Source organism: Homalodisca vitripennis, chromosome 2 (assembly GCF_021130785.1).
Source record: "Homalodisca vitripennis isolate AUS2020 chromosome 2, UT_GWSS_2.1, whole genome shotgun sequence".
In the NCBI taxonomy this organism is placed as follows: domain Eukaryota; kingdom Metazoa; phylum Arthropoda; class Insecta; order Hemiptera; family Cicadellidae; genus Homalodisca; species Homalodisca vitripennis.
This window is the reverse complement of record NC_060208.1, coordinates 85,240,381-85,256,041: the sequence shown is the minus strand read 5'-3', so window position 1 is coordinate 85,256,041 and position 15,661 is coordinate 85,240,381. Positions and strand designations below refer to the sequence as shown.

The 15,661-nt window shown below is 32.3% G+C and overlaps 1 protein-coding gene across 3 annotated transcripts in view; it reads right to left on the bottom strand.

The window, feature by feature from the left end:
* Positions 1-1,636: 1,636 nt before the first annotated feature.
* Positions 1,637-15,661, bottom strand: part of LOC124354299 (E3 ubiquitin-protein ligase RBBP6) — a 119,859-nt gene continuing 105,834 nt past the window's right edge. For all 3 annotated transcript variants that reach the window (XM_046804643.1, XM_046804641.1, XM_046804642.1), the window contains one exon: positions 1,637-5,027. In XM_046804643.1, the coding sequence (XP_046660599.1) occupies positions 2,564-5,027 (2,464 nt within the window). In that variant the 3' untranslated portion in view covers positions 1,637-2,563. The remainder of the gene's footprint in view (positions 5,028-15,661) is intronic.

The window sequence follows — 15,661 nt, the reverse complement described above, 5'->3', positions numbered from 1 at the left end:
CCTGGGATAATTCCTGTACAAATGCATGAAAAACCAAAGTTGTATCTACACATGTATAAAGCAAATTAGATCTCAGATTCTACACTATATAACCATATTCAAACAATAGTTACTCTGAGATATTGTTCTTGTCCTCAGATTATATTATTCAGATTAGAATTATATTTATCTGAAAAGTTGCCTTTTGCTTAAAAAAAAATAACTCCAACCAATCAAGAAATTCCCATTAACTTAAATGATCAAAATTTTGGCTACCATGTAGTTGCATTGCTATGTTGGAGTCTGCTTCTATAAGTACTGCTAGTGAACCTATCAAGAGCTGGCTGACTGACAACCATCTTAGTTGTTGTATGTGAACAATGCAACATTTTAATTCAATTATTTTCTTATATGAGGGCTACACAGAAAGTACATTACACTTCACTTTGTAGGCACTAGGAGCAGGACTATCGCTGTCATTTTGATGTCAGGGTGTTTCTCCATTCAGTGGCTACCAATTGAGGTTGGCAAACTCTGTGAAATTTATGGGAACAATGTGATTACTGAATGTGGAGTGTATCAGTAGTGGACGGCCAAACATTGTGACTGATGAAATTGCCTCTTAAGTTGATGAGAAGATTAAATCAGACCGCTGATTCACACAATCACATAACTCTCACTTAGTTTTCTTTGAATTTCAAGGAGTTTGTTATACAAAATTCTTATGCAGAAGTTAGGTTACCATAAATTTTGCACAAGATGGGTACCAAAAATACCCATACTATAAAAATCAGAGTATGGCTGCTTCATTGACATATTTGAACACTTACAAAAAAGATGGTGACTCGCTGCTAGATCGAATCATTACAGAAGACGAGACATGGGTAAAACACGTGAATTTTGAAACCAAATTACAATCTATAGAGGCACACAGACTCCCCAAAAAAACCAAGGAAATGCAGTGGCAAAAATGAAGTGTCGAGCACCAGAATTTTATAACCCTGGAATTTTAAAACTAGTTTACCATTATGATAAGTGCCTATATTTGTTTGGTGACTAAGTTGAAATATAGTATTTTAGTGTAACTTTAAAATGTATATACGAGTAATACAATTTTTGTCTTGTACTTTGTTTTTTGTTTCTATCAAAACGTTATATACTTTATGGATAGCCTTGGTATGTCATAAAATTTTGTAAGAGGTCTCATTTGCAATTTTGATATGTATAAGTTATATCATAGAAATGGTAAGTCTTGAAAAATTGTGCAGCTACAAATAAGGGAGAAAATAGTTTAAAGTGTAACATTGTTCTTAAGGAGCCAAATTCTACAGTTGACCCATAATCTTGTCAGCCCCAGTGTCACCACTAGCAGATGTCATTTACCACTGCAACATTTTTGAGATGAGAGGGTTAAGAATAGTAAATGCAATGTATACACTTAGTATAAGAAGTGAGTGTGCACTGTAACAGCAGAAAATCTTAAGAATCTGTTTCCAAAGTCCCACTTATGGGAGATTAACCTACGTGAATTGTAACTTTTAAATTTAGTTTTAAGAACTATAAACAAATATAATCTGTTTTAAATATCATCAATATTGTTAGTATTATAATAAAATAAAGAATGGGCAGGTGCAAATAAAACAAAGAAACATTGAAATCTCATCTATTAGCAGTTTAATTTTGCTGACAAGTAATAAAGGATTTAACATTGATTTGTTGAAAATAATATTAACTCTGGATTATTTTACATAAGATTATTTACAAAAAATATATACTTTGTTTCAAATAAAAATAAACTCCATTTCTTGTCAGTTACAGGATCAAATAGTAAATTGCACATACATTAGTTACAGAATGTGTAAATATTTTCTGATTAAAAGATTCATATTAAAATTACAACATAACTTTGGGCTGAATACTGGACACAGTATTCTTGTACATGTACTTTACAAAAGAAATAGTTGCCCAAAACAATTAAAGCAGTTAATAAAAATTAATTGGCTTGTACATTAACTCAAAAAACTAATACAAAAAACAACATGGCAAACTAGCCCAAAAACACTCAGAATTTAAAAACAAACCCACATAATGAGAAAAAAATTAATAAATACAATTTTGCAAATTTACATGTTGAAATTCAAGCAAGCATATTTACTAATTAGCCAACAATACATTTTTCATTTTTCTGTACAACACACAGCACTGAATACGTACACAAAAGAAAATTTTATTATGTTTAATAATTTCATCTTAAAGTTAATTTTATTACAAATAATCTAAAAATCAAACATTTAAACTGAAATTAACTGTACTGTATTGATTATATAAGTTGGAATCGAAATCAAATGGAAAATGTAGAACACTAAAAACCCATAAAATACCTTAAACTACAAAAACATTACAGCCTAGTCACTTAGTCTTACAAAACTATGACAATTCCTCTTCTGTAGAAAAGGTCCAAAGAACTTGCTTATGGTACAAGTGAGTACTAGACACAAAAAAGCAAGTGTACATAACACTTCACAATTTATAATTGTGCAAGATGTTAAGTTTATAGAGAGGGTTCAGTATCCAGTAGTGATTTTCACTTGTGCTTTGACTTCTTCCTTTTCTTAGACTTGCTGCTCTTCTTCCTGTGCTTATGTTTCTTCTTCTTCTTTCCAGTATCACTGTCACTTGAGCTTGACTCGCTTGAATCAGATTCACTACTTGAATTTTTCCTTTTTTTAGATTTCTTTTTCCTTCTCTTTTTACTCTTCTTCTTTTTCCTATGTTTCTTTCGGTCCACGGATGAATCAGAACTGGAGTCTGAACTAGAGTCTGACTCAGAACTGTCTTCTGTATCAGCTTCTGACCTTTTCAATTTCTCACTTTCTTTATCCTTCATAGCTTTTTCTGGGCTTTTGCTCATTTCACCTTCTGATTTGATTTTCTTCTTGTCTTTTCCCTCACTAGGCGATCTTGACCGTTTTTTAGTTGGAGAGGGTTGGTTTAATGTAACATTTACCAGTAAGTTTTTCTCCTCGCCAGGAACTTCAGGTTCTGATTCCGGTTCAGATTCATCATAATCTGGCTCAAAGTTGGCCTCATCTAGAGCAGACTTCTTCCTGTCACTTGACAATCTTGGATTCTTTCTTGACTTTTTTTCTGTTCCATCTTTTTTTGGTTCAACTTTCACTGTTACTTGCCTTTCTTCAGGTTTCTCCTCTCTCTTTCTGACAACTATCTTTTCTGCTTTTATTTCCTTTTTGTTTCTTCTTTCACGACTAGAACTTCTAGATCTTTTATCTCGTCTCCTATCTTTTTCTTTATCATGATTCTTTTCGGATCTCCTCTCCAAAGTTCTATTACTTTCACTTACTCTCTTCCTGCTATCCTCTCGTTCTCTTTCTCTTGACCAACTAGTGCTGACAACAACCCTTCTTCCTCCAGGGCTAATCTCTCTTTGTTTCTCTCTGTCACTATATTTCCTTTCAAAATATCTCTTAGGTGTTTTGGATCTTGACTTTCTTTCAACTGTGCTACGGACTCTCCTAATTTCTTCTCTATCTGTTTCAACTTTTGCTCCTAACCTTTCTTTTGCCGATACTCTCACTGGAGATGCTGGCACTAGTGGTACAGAAGCAACTTGTATTTTTGACCTATCCAAGCGAGTGCGGCTCTTTGATACCTCTGATGAATCAACTGTTACATGAGCACTTGCAATTTCCACTGACCTTTCTGGAGCTTTAGTTTGATGACTTGGAATTGTAATCTGTATTGAATTTGCAACTTTTCTTGCTTCTCGAGATTCACTTGTCCTTTCTGGACTTATTTTGATGGGTTCTTGTGCAGATTGCTCTTTTGATGGTATTTCTTTTTCTTTCTTTTCTTTAACTTTTTCAATGGTTTTTTCTGGAGCAGTTGGTTTCTTATTGACATCTAATGGCCTGATTGCATTTATAGCTTTTTGGAAAATCGCGTTTTCAGCTCTTTTTAGTACTTCAGAGGTGACAATTTTCTTATCAGTAGAATTGGATCCATCATCTCCACTTATTCTATCCTCTTGACTTGGAAGATCCTCATCTAATTCCCATTTTGAAAGTTCAGGAACTGGAGCCAACATGACGTTTTCTTTTGTTTCTGTAACAGAGTCATCAAGAATTTCAATAGCTTCGCTTTCCACTTGTTTCTGTTGTTCCACCTTTCCATAATTTTGAACGACTTGTTCATCAACCTTAGCTCCCTCAATGTCTCCATATAAGGAGTCTATAGGAGCAGATTCACCTTTCACTCCAACCACTATAGGTTTCCCTTCAGTGGTCTTTAAGGGCACGATCTTTTCCTCAGATTTTCCTTTAACAGATCCTTCCTTCTTCTCTTTGCGCTTTTTCTTCTTCTCTTTCTTTTCACCTTCTTCTTTCCTCTTCTTCTTCTTGTCTTTATCTTTTTTCTTTTCCTTGTCTTTCAATGGAGTAGTGGATTCTTCTTTGTCTTTCTTCCTATCCTTCTCCACAGATGGTTCCTTCTTTAAATCAACTAATACAGGGATTCTGGCTCTATTTACCTCAACAGGACGAGGATTGTAAACCGGTTCTACATTCTGGTCTCTAATACTGATGGCCTCAATGGCTTCTCCAGTGTGTTGCTTGTTTTCCTTACCGCGTTCATGAGTTCTCTCATGGGACCTCTTTCGGTGTTTGTCAGGACTAGAGGACTTGCGGTAGCTGCTACGGTGGTACTCCTCGTACTCTCTCAACCTCTCCTTCTCTCGTTGTTCTAGCTCTCTGTCCCTAGTACGCTCCCAATCTCTGGCTGCCGCCTCCCTCACCTCCCGTTCTCTCTTAGACTCTCTGCTCTCCGATGGGATGGTGACCACCACTCTGTGTTCTCTGCTGTAGTCCCCTCCATATTGGTCATACCCAGTTGGTTCTGTACCAGGTGGCATTGTGTCAGTGTAGTTGTCATACCGCCGGTTGCTGTACCGAGACTGACCAGTCTCAATTCTGGACTGTGCAGACTGCTGCTGGTACCCGCGCCCAGGTCTGTCCTCATACCGATTGTCGTATCTGGAAAAATAACACAAACAACTGTGAATTAAATTCTTCATGTAATGTGATATTCCATAAATTTACCTAAAAACATCAATTTCTTATTCTACAAACAATTTAATTGTCTCACACTATAGATTTGAATTCACATTTCATAAAACAACAAACACCACACACTTTACAATGGTTTTGCATTAAAATTTATTTTAATTATATCTAATTTGTATAATTGAGGGATTTATAATATGTTCAGGCATGTTTCATGTTTTTGTCATGATATACATTGTAAGGGTAAAGTCCAATCTTATTTTTCATGATAGATAAATGATTGTATTTGATTTGATCTTCTTCAATTATTCTTATGTTATAAGTTTTCAGTTCATACACTATCAGAACATTGCTAACACAATCATCTTGAGGAATTTTGGCCTTGCTATGGTTATTAACCATCTGTGTTAACGAGTCAATCTATATTAAGCTAACAACCAAAGCTTATAAAAGCGTGTTAAAATGGAAACTTAGAAAATAGTCATGAAAACGAGTCCTTAACATTAAGAACTAATAACTAATCATATTCTTTTTCTGGTATACTTAAGACATAACTTTTTTCTTCAACCTTTTAAGATCTTTAAGGAGGAATATATACATTAATATGAGTTTGAGCAATTCACATGTTGCAAATAGAGTTTTATTAGACAAATTATTGTCGGTATCTGTCATCAGGTTATAAGAGAAAGTCTTTATGTTATCCAACAGAATGTTAAATCATACTAGAGACAATCTAAAATAAAAAAAAAATTGTATTCCAGTCATTCTCTAAATTTTAAAAACATTACTGGAATGCTTCCACTCTTCTTCTCATTAACATAAATTCATGTACACACGTTTTTATATGATTTTACCCTCAACAATTGAAAAGGCACCACTTCTTCGTTTCACGACATCTACCTAAATATAAATGCAAACACACAATCTTTATTTGATTTTTGACAATCATAAATATATATTGCCTGCTGTTACATTGAACATGCATACTAGTGAAGACACTGTGTGTTATAGTTGTGTTGGCTTCAGTGGAGGATGAGGCTTGGCGAACGATCCCATGCATTAAATGTGGCACTTGGAATCAGTACAAAAGAAGTCTTAATTTAAATTGGTACATTTAATTATTTGGTCAAAGCTAATGGTAAATTCTTGACATAAAAATTGGACTTGTTTCAAATAACAAAAAGCAATATAGAGCGTTATGGTACAAGAAACATTTATACCTACTTATTTACAAGTATTAGAAATTTCCCGAACTAATATCAATATCTTTCAATAGCCTTTATATCAACAAGCAAATCAATAATATTAATTTTTTGTAGTCACGCATAGCTTTTAGGAGTGTGGACAACTTTGATGAAACCCCTAAGAAAACTATATAACTTGCCCTCTGTTTTCTTGGAGCAGAACCAAGAACCAATAATTATTTTTTAAGTAAATAGTAGTTCAACCCACATTACTTGTGCACAAAGTTTCTGTAAATAATTTCCCAGTAAATAAAGCTTTATATTTACAAAATTTTACATCTTATATACACATTATAGAATCAACACTATTTATGAATTTATAAGTTTAAATTGGATTAAAAGCAGGCAAGAGGCACAGAGTTTAAAGCTAAACAATTTTTTTTGTTTACATTAAAAAAGAGTCAAGTACAGAATATGAGGGTCATCCAGAAAGTAAGGTCTGTTTCGCAGTAACTATTCGAGCGGCGAGTGAACAGCGCAATCCACACCGACTCCTACCATGGCTTGCGTACGAAAAGAGGCAATTTGCTGTCAAATCATTGTAGAGTGCTGTTTACTGTGCGATTTTAAGATGTTCAAAACAGTTGATCCACCTGCCAACTGCGAAATACGATCAGTTATCCAGTTTTTACAGCAAGGAACGTTCCAGCAGCGGATATTCATAGGCAGGCAGATAAGTAAAATGTGCAGCCCTATTGCGATGAGTGACATCAAAGTGCGGAAGTGGATGAGAGCTTTCAAAGATAGACAGGAAAATATCTATGATGAACCGCAATCTGGCCACCCATCATTCATCACAGAAGATTTGGTCAACGTTGTTGATAAAAATATTTGTGAAGATCGGCGATTTACCATTTTATAATTAGTATTGGAATTTCCAACTCTAAGTAAAACGATATTGCACAAAATTGTCTCTGAACATTTCAAAAATTGAGTTCATGTTGGGTTACCAGTCTGCTTACTGAGGAACACAAAATGATAAGAATGTGTTGTGCTCTTGAGTTTTTGGTTGTATATCTTGAAGAAGGCGGATACCCTTTTTGAGTATATTGTCACAGGTTGTTGACATGGCTTTCTCACATAACCCCAGAAACGAAACGCCGGTCAATGGAACGGTATCACACGACGTCGCCGGTTGAAGTCAAGGCCAAACAAATAATCTCAACACGCAAGGTTATGGCGACCTTGTTTTGGGATGGACATAGTTAGTCCAGTTTATGGAACAAGGAAGAACCTTTAATGCAGCCACTTATTGCGATACTCTGACTAAACTTTGACGTGCAATAAAGAATAAACAATGTGGCCTATTGAAATCTGGAGTTCTCTTGTTACATGAAAACGCCAGACTCCACTCTGCCATCCAGATACAAAATCTCATCAGATCATTTGGTTGGGAACAGTTTGACCACCTGCTGTATAGTCCTGACTTGACACTGAGCAACTTTCACTTGTTTCACTACCTAAAGGAGTGGTAAGTGCTTCAACACTAATGAAGAGAAGAAAGAAGCAGTTAAAGATTGGTTACCCTAACAGGCGGCAGACTTCTAAGACATTAGCATTCAAAAGCTCTTAGAACGTTGTGACAAATGTTTAAATAAAAATAAAAACACAGTTGCGTTTAAAAATAAAAAAGAGATTTCAAGAATCAAATAAAACAAGTTTAATATATATATATATATATATATATATATATATATATATATATATATAAAGAGTAACAGTAAGTTCATCACGTGTAACTGAGTGTTGATAACCTTTTGCACTCGGCAGGCCATTAAGTGTTGCCCCATTCTTATCTGTCAGCTTGTTGGGCCACAACTAATGGCCGGCTGGGTCTGTGTCACCACTTGGTGCTTGCTTAACCATGTACATCACTTAGACTTGTACTTAAAGGACAGTATCGAACCTTTAAAGGAAGATTAAATGTAATTCTCGAACAATTTACCTAGTTTATTAGCCTTAAGCTTAAAACTTTCGATAGGTAATTTATTATTTGCTTTTAAACATACTTAGCACTATGTATTTAGGTTATGGGTTGACCTATTTTTAAAATAGTTTTATTTGCACAATGAAGATACAACAATAAATTAGTCTCAATTGGTCTCATATCAACAAAATACTTGTATACACTTTTTTCCATATTTTGAGATTAGGCTCCATCAAGTACACTAATATTATAAATTGATAGGATACACTACAGTAGCAGCACTAGTGGCACTGACACTAGGATAAAAAACAACTCTAAGCAATGTTTACTATGGTATGTGCTGTAAACAGAGAAATGTTAATTTAGTTCCTTATTTTGTCAACAGATTGCAGCACCTTCCAGTCAATACTGGATAAAGATTAATTAATGTTATAACTGTGAAATACAGTGGACCACAAGTAGTGGACTGACAAGCTGAATGACAAAAAAAGCAAGGGTTATTATGAGTGGTCTGGGGAACAGAACATGGGCATAAACTACTGACCTGATAGAGAGAACACCTATGCACATCAACAGTGTCTCCCACAAGCTGAGAGAGCAATAAAAAAATTCAAATCCTAGTTTGAAGGGTAAAGGCTTGTTTCAATTATGCATCTTTTTCATAGATCTTGAGACTTATGCTTAGGTGCTCAAGAGATGCACTATGTTGTATGCAATTCCGCATGCCAAAAAAGGAGTTGTATGACTCGTTGCAAGTAGGCACATCTTGACAGGGAGCATCAAGCAACAATCATGCCTATGTAGCAGTTAAGTATATCTTTTATACTGTTTCGCTTTATCATTTAGAGTTTTATTCATTTTTCTGTTAATCAGTTGCCACACAGAAACAAGGTGCAGAGGACAAGCTGCAAATCGGTTATTGGAAAGGGCAAGATGTATATCGAAGTATGAAATATTGCACAAAATTAGAGATATGCTAGATACAAACAATAAACAAAACAATTGTGTTATTGTGTTGATAAACAATTTTCATTAAAACATGATGGCATGTAATGTAAATTATTTCATATTGTAATACCTTGACACCTATTCTTTTCTTGATGAAATTGAATCAAGTTTTCTGATTTCTGATACAAATGGCAAATGTAAAAAAAGTCTGTTCTTACATACATTATGTGTTTAAATTATTTTAAATATCTTGTATTACAAGTGTGCAGAAAACAATGGATCAAAGCCTAAAAATATCCTAATTTGTTGGGCAGGGTGGAAATAACATAAAGTCCTATCTTTATGAAAGAGTCATAAAACCTTTAAGGGATATTATTTGTAATTAACTCTCATGTATTTCTTTATTTTGCTCCTATTCATTAAATGTGGGGTATTGATCAACTCAAAAATTTCAAATGGCAATCCCTATCTTATCACTTATCAATTAAAATAAAAAAAACCCAGTTCCATTTTACCATTCGATTTTTAAGTCAAATACTTATTCCTTATTTTAGCTGTTAAAATAATACAAACCTTGAAATGTCTTTAATAGAAAATTTAAAGTAGATTGCTAGGCATTTATATATTTTTGTCAATTTCCAAAACTGGGGAGGAGGTGTTCCCAACTAATATTTTTTGAATGGTAATTATCTTGTGGGCAAATCAGGTGTAAAACACCAAAAAGATTAAATCTAAAGCCACTTGTAAAACTTTTATCTTTTCAATTAAAGCCTGTTGTATGGTTAAAATTTGTTATTTCATATAAAAAGAATTGTAGTACCCATTTTAGTGAGGTGGATATTTATCGACATTTTGAGTCTTCTGGAAATCACTTTCACAAATATTTTTTCAAATATAAATAGTTATGACTTTTAAGGACTTTGTTTATTATTTAAATAATTGATTCTGTACATCTGATAGACAGAATTTCGTGATATAGGCATGAGATTCAAGTCTTTTAGTTAACAGAATTGGATTTAATTTATGAAATACAAAACCAAGAAATATATTTGATGGGTCACATAACAAAAATTGTCATTTAAAATTATGAGTTACCATGAATCCCCCCCACTCCATTTTGAAAAAGGAATAAAATACTGAAAACCAACATTAGGAAGTGTAATGAAGCATTCCCTAAAGGTTTTGTTTAATTTTTATCAATAAAAAGATGAGGGGTTGTCTGTATTTCCGTAATGTAAACACGTTTCATAGCATTGAACATCTTCTAAACATCTGTTATCATCCAAAAAAGACTTCCAAAAGTATTCAATTAAATTTTAATAGTATCCTACACAATTTTGTTTAAAAAGATCTTATTTTTAATTTCTTCTTCATATTGTGATAAACAAAGTTACAGTGCTCTCAAGGAGTAGTTACCTATGTGAGCTAAGTGAGTTGAATGAATAACAAGAAAAGTGTATAGAAGAGATGTAATATATTATGGAAGAGAGTTCTGTATTCTGCCAGAGAGTTATAAACCAATTAAAAACGTTGAGCTGAAAACAAACAATCTGAAACCCTTAAACTTTTCAATAAACATATTTCATGGTTATATTGTTTTTTCAAACTGGGACAATACCAATATTTGTATTTCTACCTGCTGTTCTACAACTTTGAGGAATCAAACAGTAATGTTTTTAGACCAGCTAATACAGACAGATCTAACAGCTGAGTGGGTTTGAAAATTATTGCCAATTGCGTCATCAACTGCAATAATGTATCATAGGCTGCTTCTCAGTGTCAATTTCTTTATTCCACTCAAAACTTATACTATTAGCACAGGCATTTTTTTTAGTAAAAAAAAAACTTTCCACGCTAGTAGTCATCTTTTTTATAACGATACCCTTAAAGTATTACACAGGGTAAGACAAAAATATAGCAGTCACCATTTAAACTTTATTTATTCAATTTACAACATAGTGTTATGATTAATTCGGTGAATCTAATTTTCTTGTACAGTATTATTAATAAATCGTTATAGGACATTAAAAATTACAGAAAGAATATTCACACAATAAAATAATCTATATTCAAACTCAGCCAATACTGGAGTGAAGTTTCATGTTTTGTTGAAAATAAGTTGTATTACAATTTACTCAGGAGAAATAGTACAATTCGGTTACTAGTTTTGCAATGTGTTATGCAGACCATAGTAAATATATAAAATTACATTTTCAATTACAATAAAATATAAACAACACACTTACAATGAATAAAAGATGACGGCATAAAACCTGAGAGTAATCTCAGAAAATTAATTTACATTTAACCTGTGGGTGTTGAAAAAAATAAATAAAACAAAATTGTGAAAATGTGTAAATTTTTTTACGTGTAATGTAATACAATTTTTTCTGTTTAATTTTGAAAATTTGTAATTTTTAAATTAACAATGATATTTGTTTGAAATTGGCTTTGTTCTTAAGCTTTTATATATATGTCTTAACAAGAAATAGGATAGTTCACTCCTAATAAAAACAGTAAATATTGTATATACAAGTATTAAATATTTTATAAGCTTTTTTAGAATTATAATGAGTTAATGTACTCATTTATTTTTTTAATTTGGATTAAAAAAAAAACAAATCTTACTATTAGTAAAATATCTATAAAGTATATATAATTATGAACAGACCTTGAAAATTTCAAATGTTTTGGATGAAATATTGCCAACTTATAAATAAATAACCAAGAACTGTTCAGCTTAATTGGACTTTTTGTAGTATTGCCAGTCCTTACATAAAAGTAATAAATATTTGATGCAATTAATTACATTCCTAATCTATATAATATTTAGTTTTTAATTTGTGAACAGATTCTGCAAATTATTTAAGTAACATAGATAAAATATGGCTAAATGAAAAATAAAATACATAGATAGTAAATTATTGACATACAAATCAACACAAAGGTTTTTAACTTTCCAATATATAAAAATGTAAAAGAAAGCAAAACATATTTTATCTTCAGGTTTTATTCTCTACCCAATGGTTGTAATTGCACTAATTTTCACAAAATAGTAATCTAGAACAATTATTAAGCAGCGATGACAACTGGTTAGAAAACACTTTTCAGACAAAACGTTGACAACGATACATTGTTGCAGAACACTCAAAAGAATTCACTGCCATATAATTAAATTTCTGCAATTTATTAACTTTAATAAAAGCATTAAAAGAGCTATATACTTAAAGAAGAGGAATTTATTTACTCCACGAGTAAATCAAAAAGTAAGTTTTTATACTTAAATACAAATGTAATGTTTAGTTTGTACTTAAAAATACAGTCATATTCTTTATCAAAGTTATAGTAATTGAATATAAATTAATAGATCTGGTTTATTATACATAATCAAAAACGACTGACCTGAAATGTAATAATAATTAATTTAGATATGTAGTTTGACATTTTAAGCCCCTCACACACAATCAAATACGTTGGCCAAGTGTTAGATCAAGCGGCTTTTCAAACAGGTACTCTGTTCCAACATATTTGACAGATTTATTGGGTTGGATGCTTGGCTGAGTAGCTCAGCTGACCAATAGGGTAGTGAAAATTTCTTGGCGATGCATTTAAAGATGTCTTTCAAAGACAGCCATCAATTTTGGGCAGTGCTATTAAACTTTATAGAGTGCAATGTGTATTATAGGACATAAAAGGCAAAAGTTACTTGAGTAAAGATGGCTTTGCCATTGATGTGCTTATCTTTAAGAACTCATTTCAGAAAACAGTGAAAATAGATCTGCATATTTCTCTTATGATTAAGAAAGAGTACTTGTTTACACAAGTGCACAGTTTAGTCTTTCTCTTCTCTTTTAATCATAAAACACCAGCAAATAAAACTAGTTACTCAAAATCCATTGCAGAATAATGAACCCACCATGCTCGTTCAAGCATTTGAAAATGCGTTTAGAATATCCAACTTGTTGGGTTCAGCATTGAGTTGAACGTCAGGTCACATCTGGCCAACATGTACGATAGTGTGTGGGTTGCTTTGGACTTGTCGGCATTTACTTATGTGCTAAACTAATAAAATGTAATTAACAAATTCTTATTATTTACACCTGTGGATTTATATCACACTAACTCTTATTGTGAACAACTGATATTTAACACTATAACGTATCTATACAAAAAACAGTGTGGGCACTTATTAACTCTGAAGTTGGGCAAAAAAATCAGAATGAAATTAAAAACATCTCCTTGCAAGAGGGAAATAAAAGTTGGTATAGTCCTAAAACTGTATCTAATGTATTTAATAAATACTTTGTACATGTAGTTCAGGAGATACCGAAAAGAAACAAGCACAATGTATTAGAAAAGGTTTTAACTTTAAATTTGTTGATGCAGAGGAGGTGGAAAAAACAATAAGCTCAATAAAGAACAAAAACTCTGCCGGATATGATGAAATCCCTATAAAAATGATCAAAAATACCAAACAGTATTTAATCCAAATTTTAAGCCACTTAATAAATTCATCATTTGTTTCAGGGATTTTCCCAAATCAGCTTTCAAAAGATCAAAAATCATACCAATCCATAAGAAAAACTGTCCAGAAACTGTGTCAAACTATCGCCCAATTTCCCTTCTTCCGATAATTTCAAAAATGTATGAGAAAATAGTTAACAAACAATTAATAACATACCTAGAGGATTCTAAATTACTAACTAATATTCAGCATGGTTTTAGACCACAAAAATCAGTAATAACCGCTGCTGTATCTTTTGTTGAGTCTATAATCGAATCAGTAGACAAAGGTGAATATACAGCAGGAATCTTTATGGACCTATCTAAGGCATTCGATAGTGTAAGCCATTCTCACCTGATAACTAAATTACAATCATTAGGATTATAAAAAAATGCAATTAAGTGGTTTCAATCGTACATTTACAATAGATGCCAATTTGTAGAAATTACCCATAGAACGCATGAAAATAGAGTCTTAAAGGTTTCTTCAGAAACTGAAATGATTAGATATGGTGTCCCTCAGGGATCGATTTTGGGCCCTCTTCTGTTCCTATGCTATATAAATGATGTAGGGAGCGCACTCACACGTGCACCCCAAAATAATCTGTGTCTTTATGCAGATGACTCAAATCTTAAAGTAGCAGCCAATACTGTTGAACAGGTTGAGATAATAAGTTTCATTGAATTAGAAAATATTGGAACTTTCTTTAAGCAGCACAACTTAATGTTAAATGCTCAAAAAACTAACTTTGTAAGATTTAAAACACACAACAACAAACAAATATCCGAACCATTAATTACGTACAACTCAGAAGAAATTAAGAGTAAAAAAAGCACAAAATTTCTCGGCCTAACAATAGATCAACATTTAAGCTGGGACAAACATGTGGATAAAATATTATCAAAATTAAGCTCGAGGATATTTTCTCTTTATAGGATGTCGTTATTTTGTAACCAAAAAAACACTAAGAAATATATATTTTGCAAATTTCCACTTTCATTTATCTTTTGGAATATGTCTTTTTGGTGCAACGACAAAAACAAATGTGGATAAAATTCTTAAACTACAAAAAAGGGCATTAGAATTATATTGAAACTAGATTACAATGAAACAGTAAAGGAGAAATTTAAAGAATTACAAATTCTAACAATATATGACACGATTCTAATTGCAAAAAATAATCAAATAAGTAATGAATTAAATCTTGAACCTCATCCATACAACACCAGAAATAAAAAATACATTGTAACAACTCATCACAATTTAAAGTATTATGAGAAAAAAACCATCATACATGGGGCTGAAATTTTTTAAACATCTACCCACTAGTATAAAAAATTTAACTAATCTGAGAATATTCAAAAACACAGTTAAATGTTTTTTGATAAACAAGGCATTGTATTCTTTGGAGGAGTCTTTTCCACCTCCTCGTAGATTTAGATGTACTTGTATTAGTAGTTTTAAGATGTACAGACTGCGTGTCTTTGAACACTATTCAATTGTATACTTAGTGTATATATCTGATGAATAAAGATTTTTTTGATTTGATTTAATATCACAGAGAAAACATGTTCAAGATCTCCACTTTGGTGACTCCATAGTGTTGTTTTATGAGGTGCACACCTATGTTTATCTCATTGATCCTTCCACTGACTGGTTAATAGCACTTGACCAGCAGAATTATCAAATATTGTTTCCAAAACAGCCCATGCGTAACACTTGAGAAAATACTTACTACTTATTTTCATGCTCTGCATTCCAAAGTTATGTTTTTTAAATCTTAAATTGTTAAAAGTATATGTAACCCCAGTGAATCTAATTATTAGATCACACACTCAAAAATAAGAACTAACAAACCTCTCACACAAAAGGTATGCTCCACAGTTCTTAAACCTATATTTGTACCCAATAGGTCCTGACCAACCAGAATTATATAAGAAAAAATAATTTACCACTACAAAACAAGGTGTTGGAGTTTAAA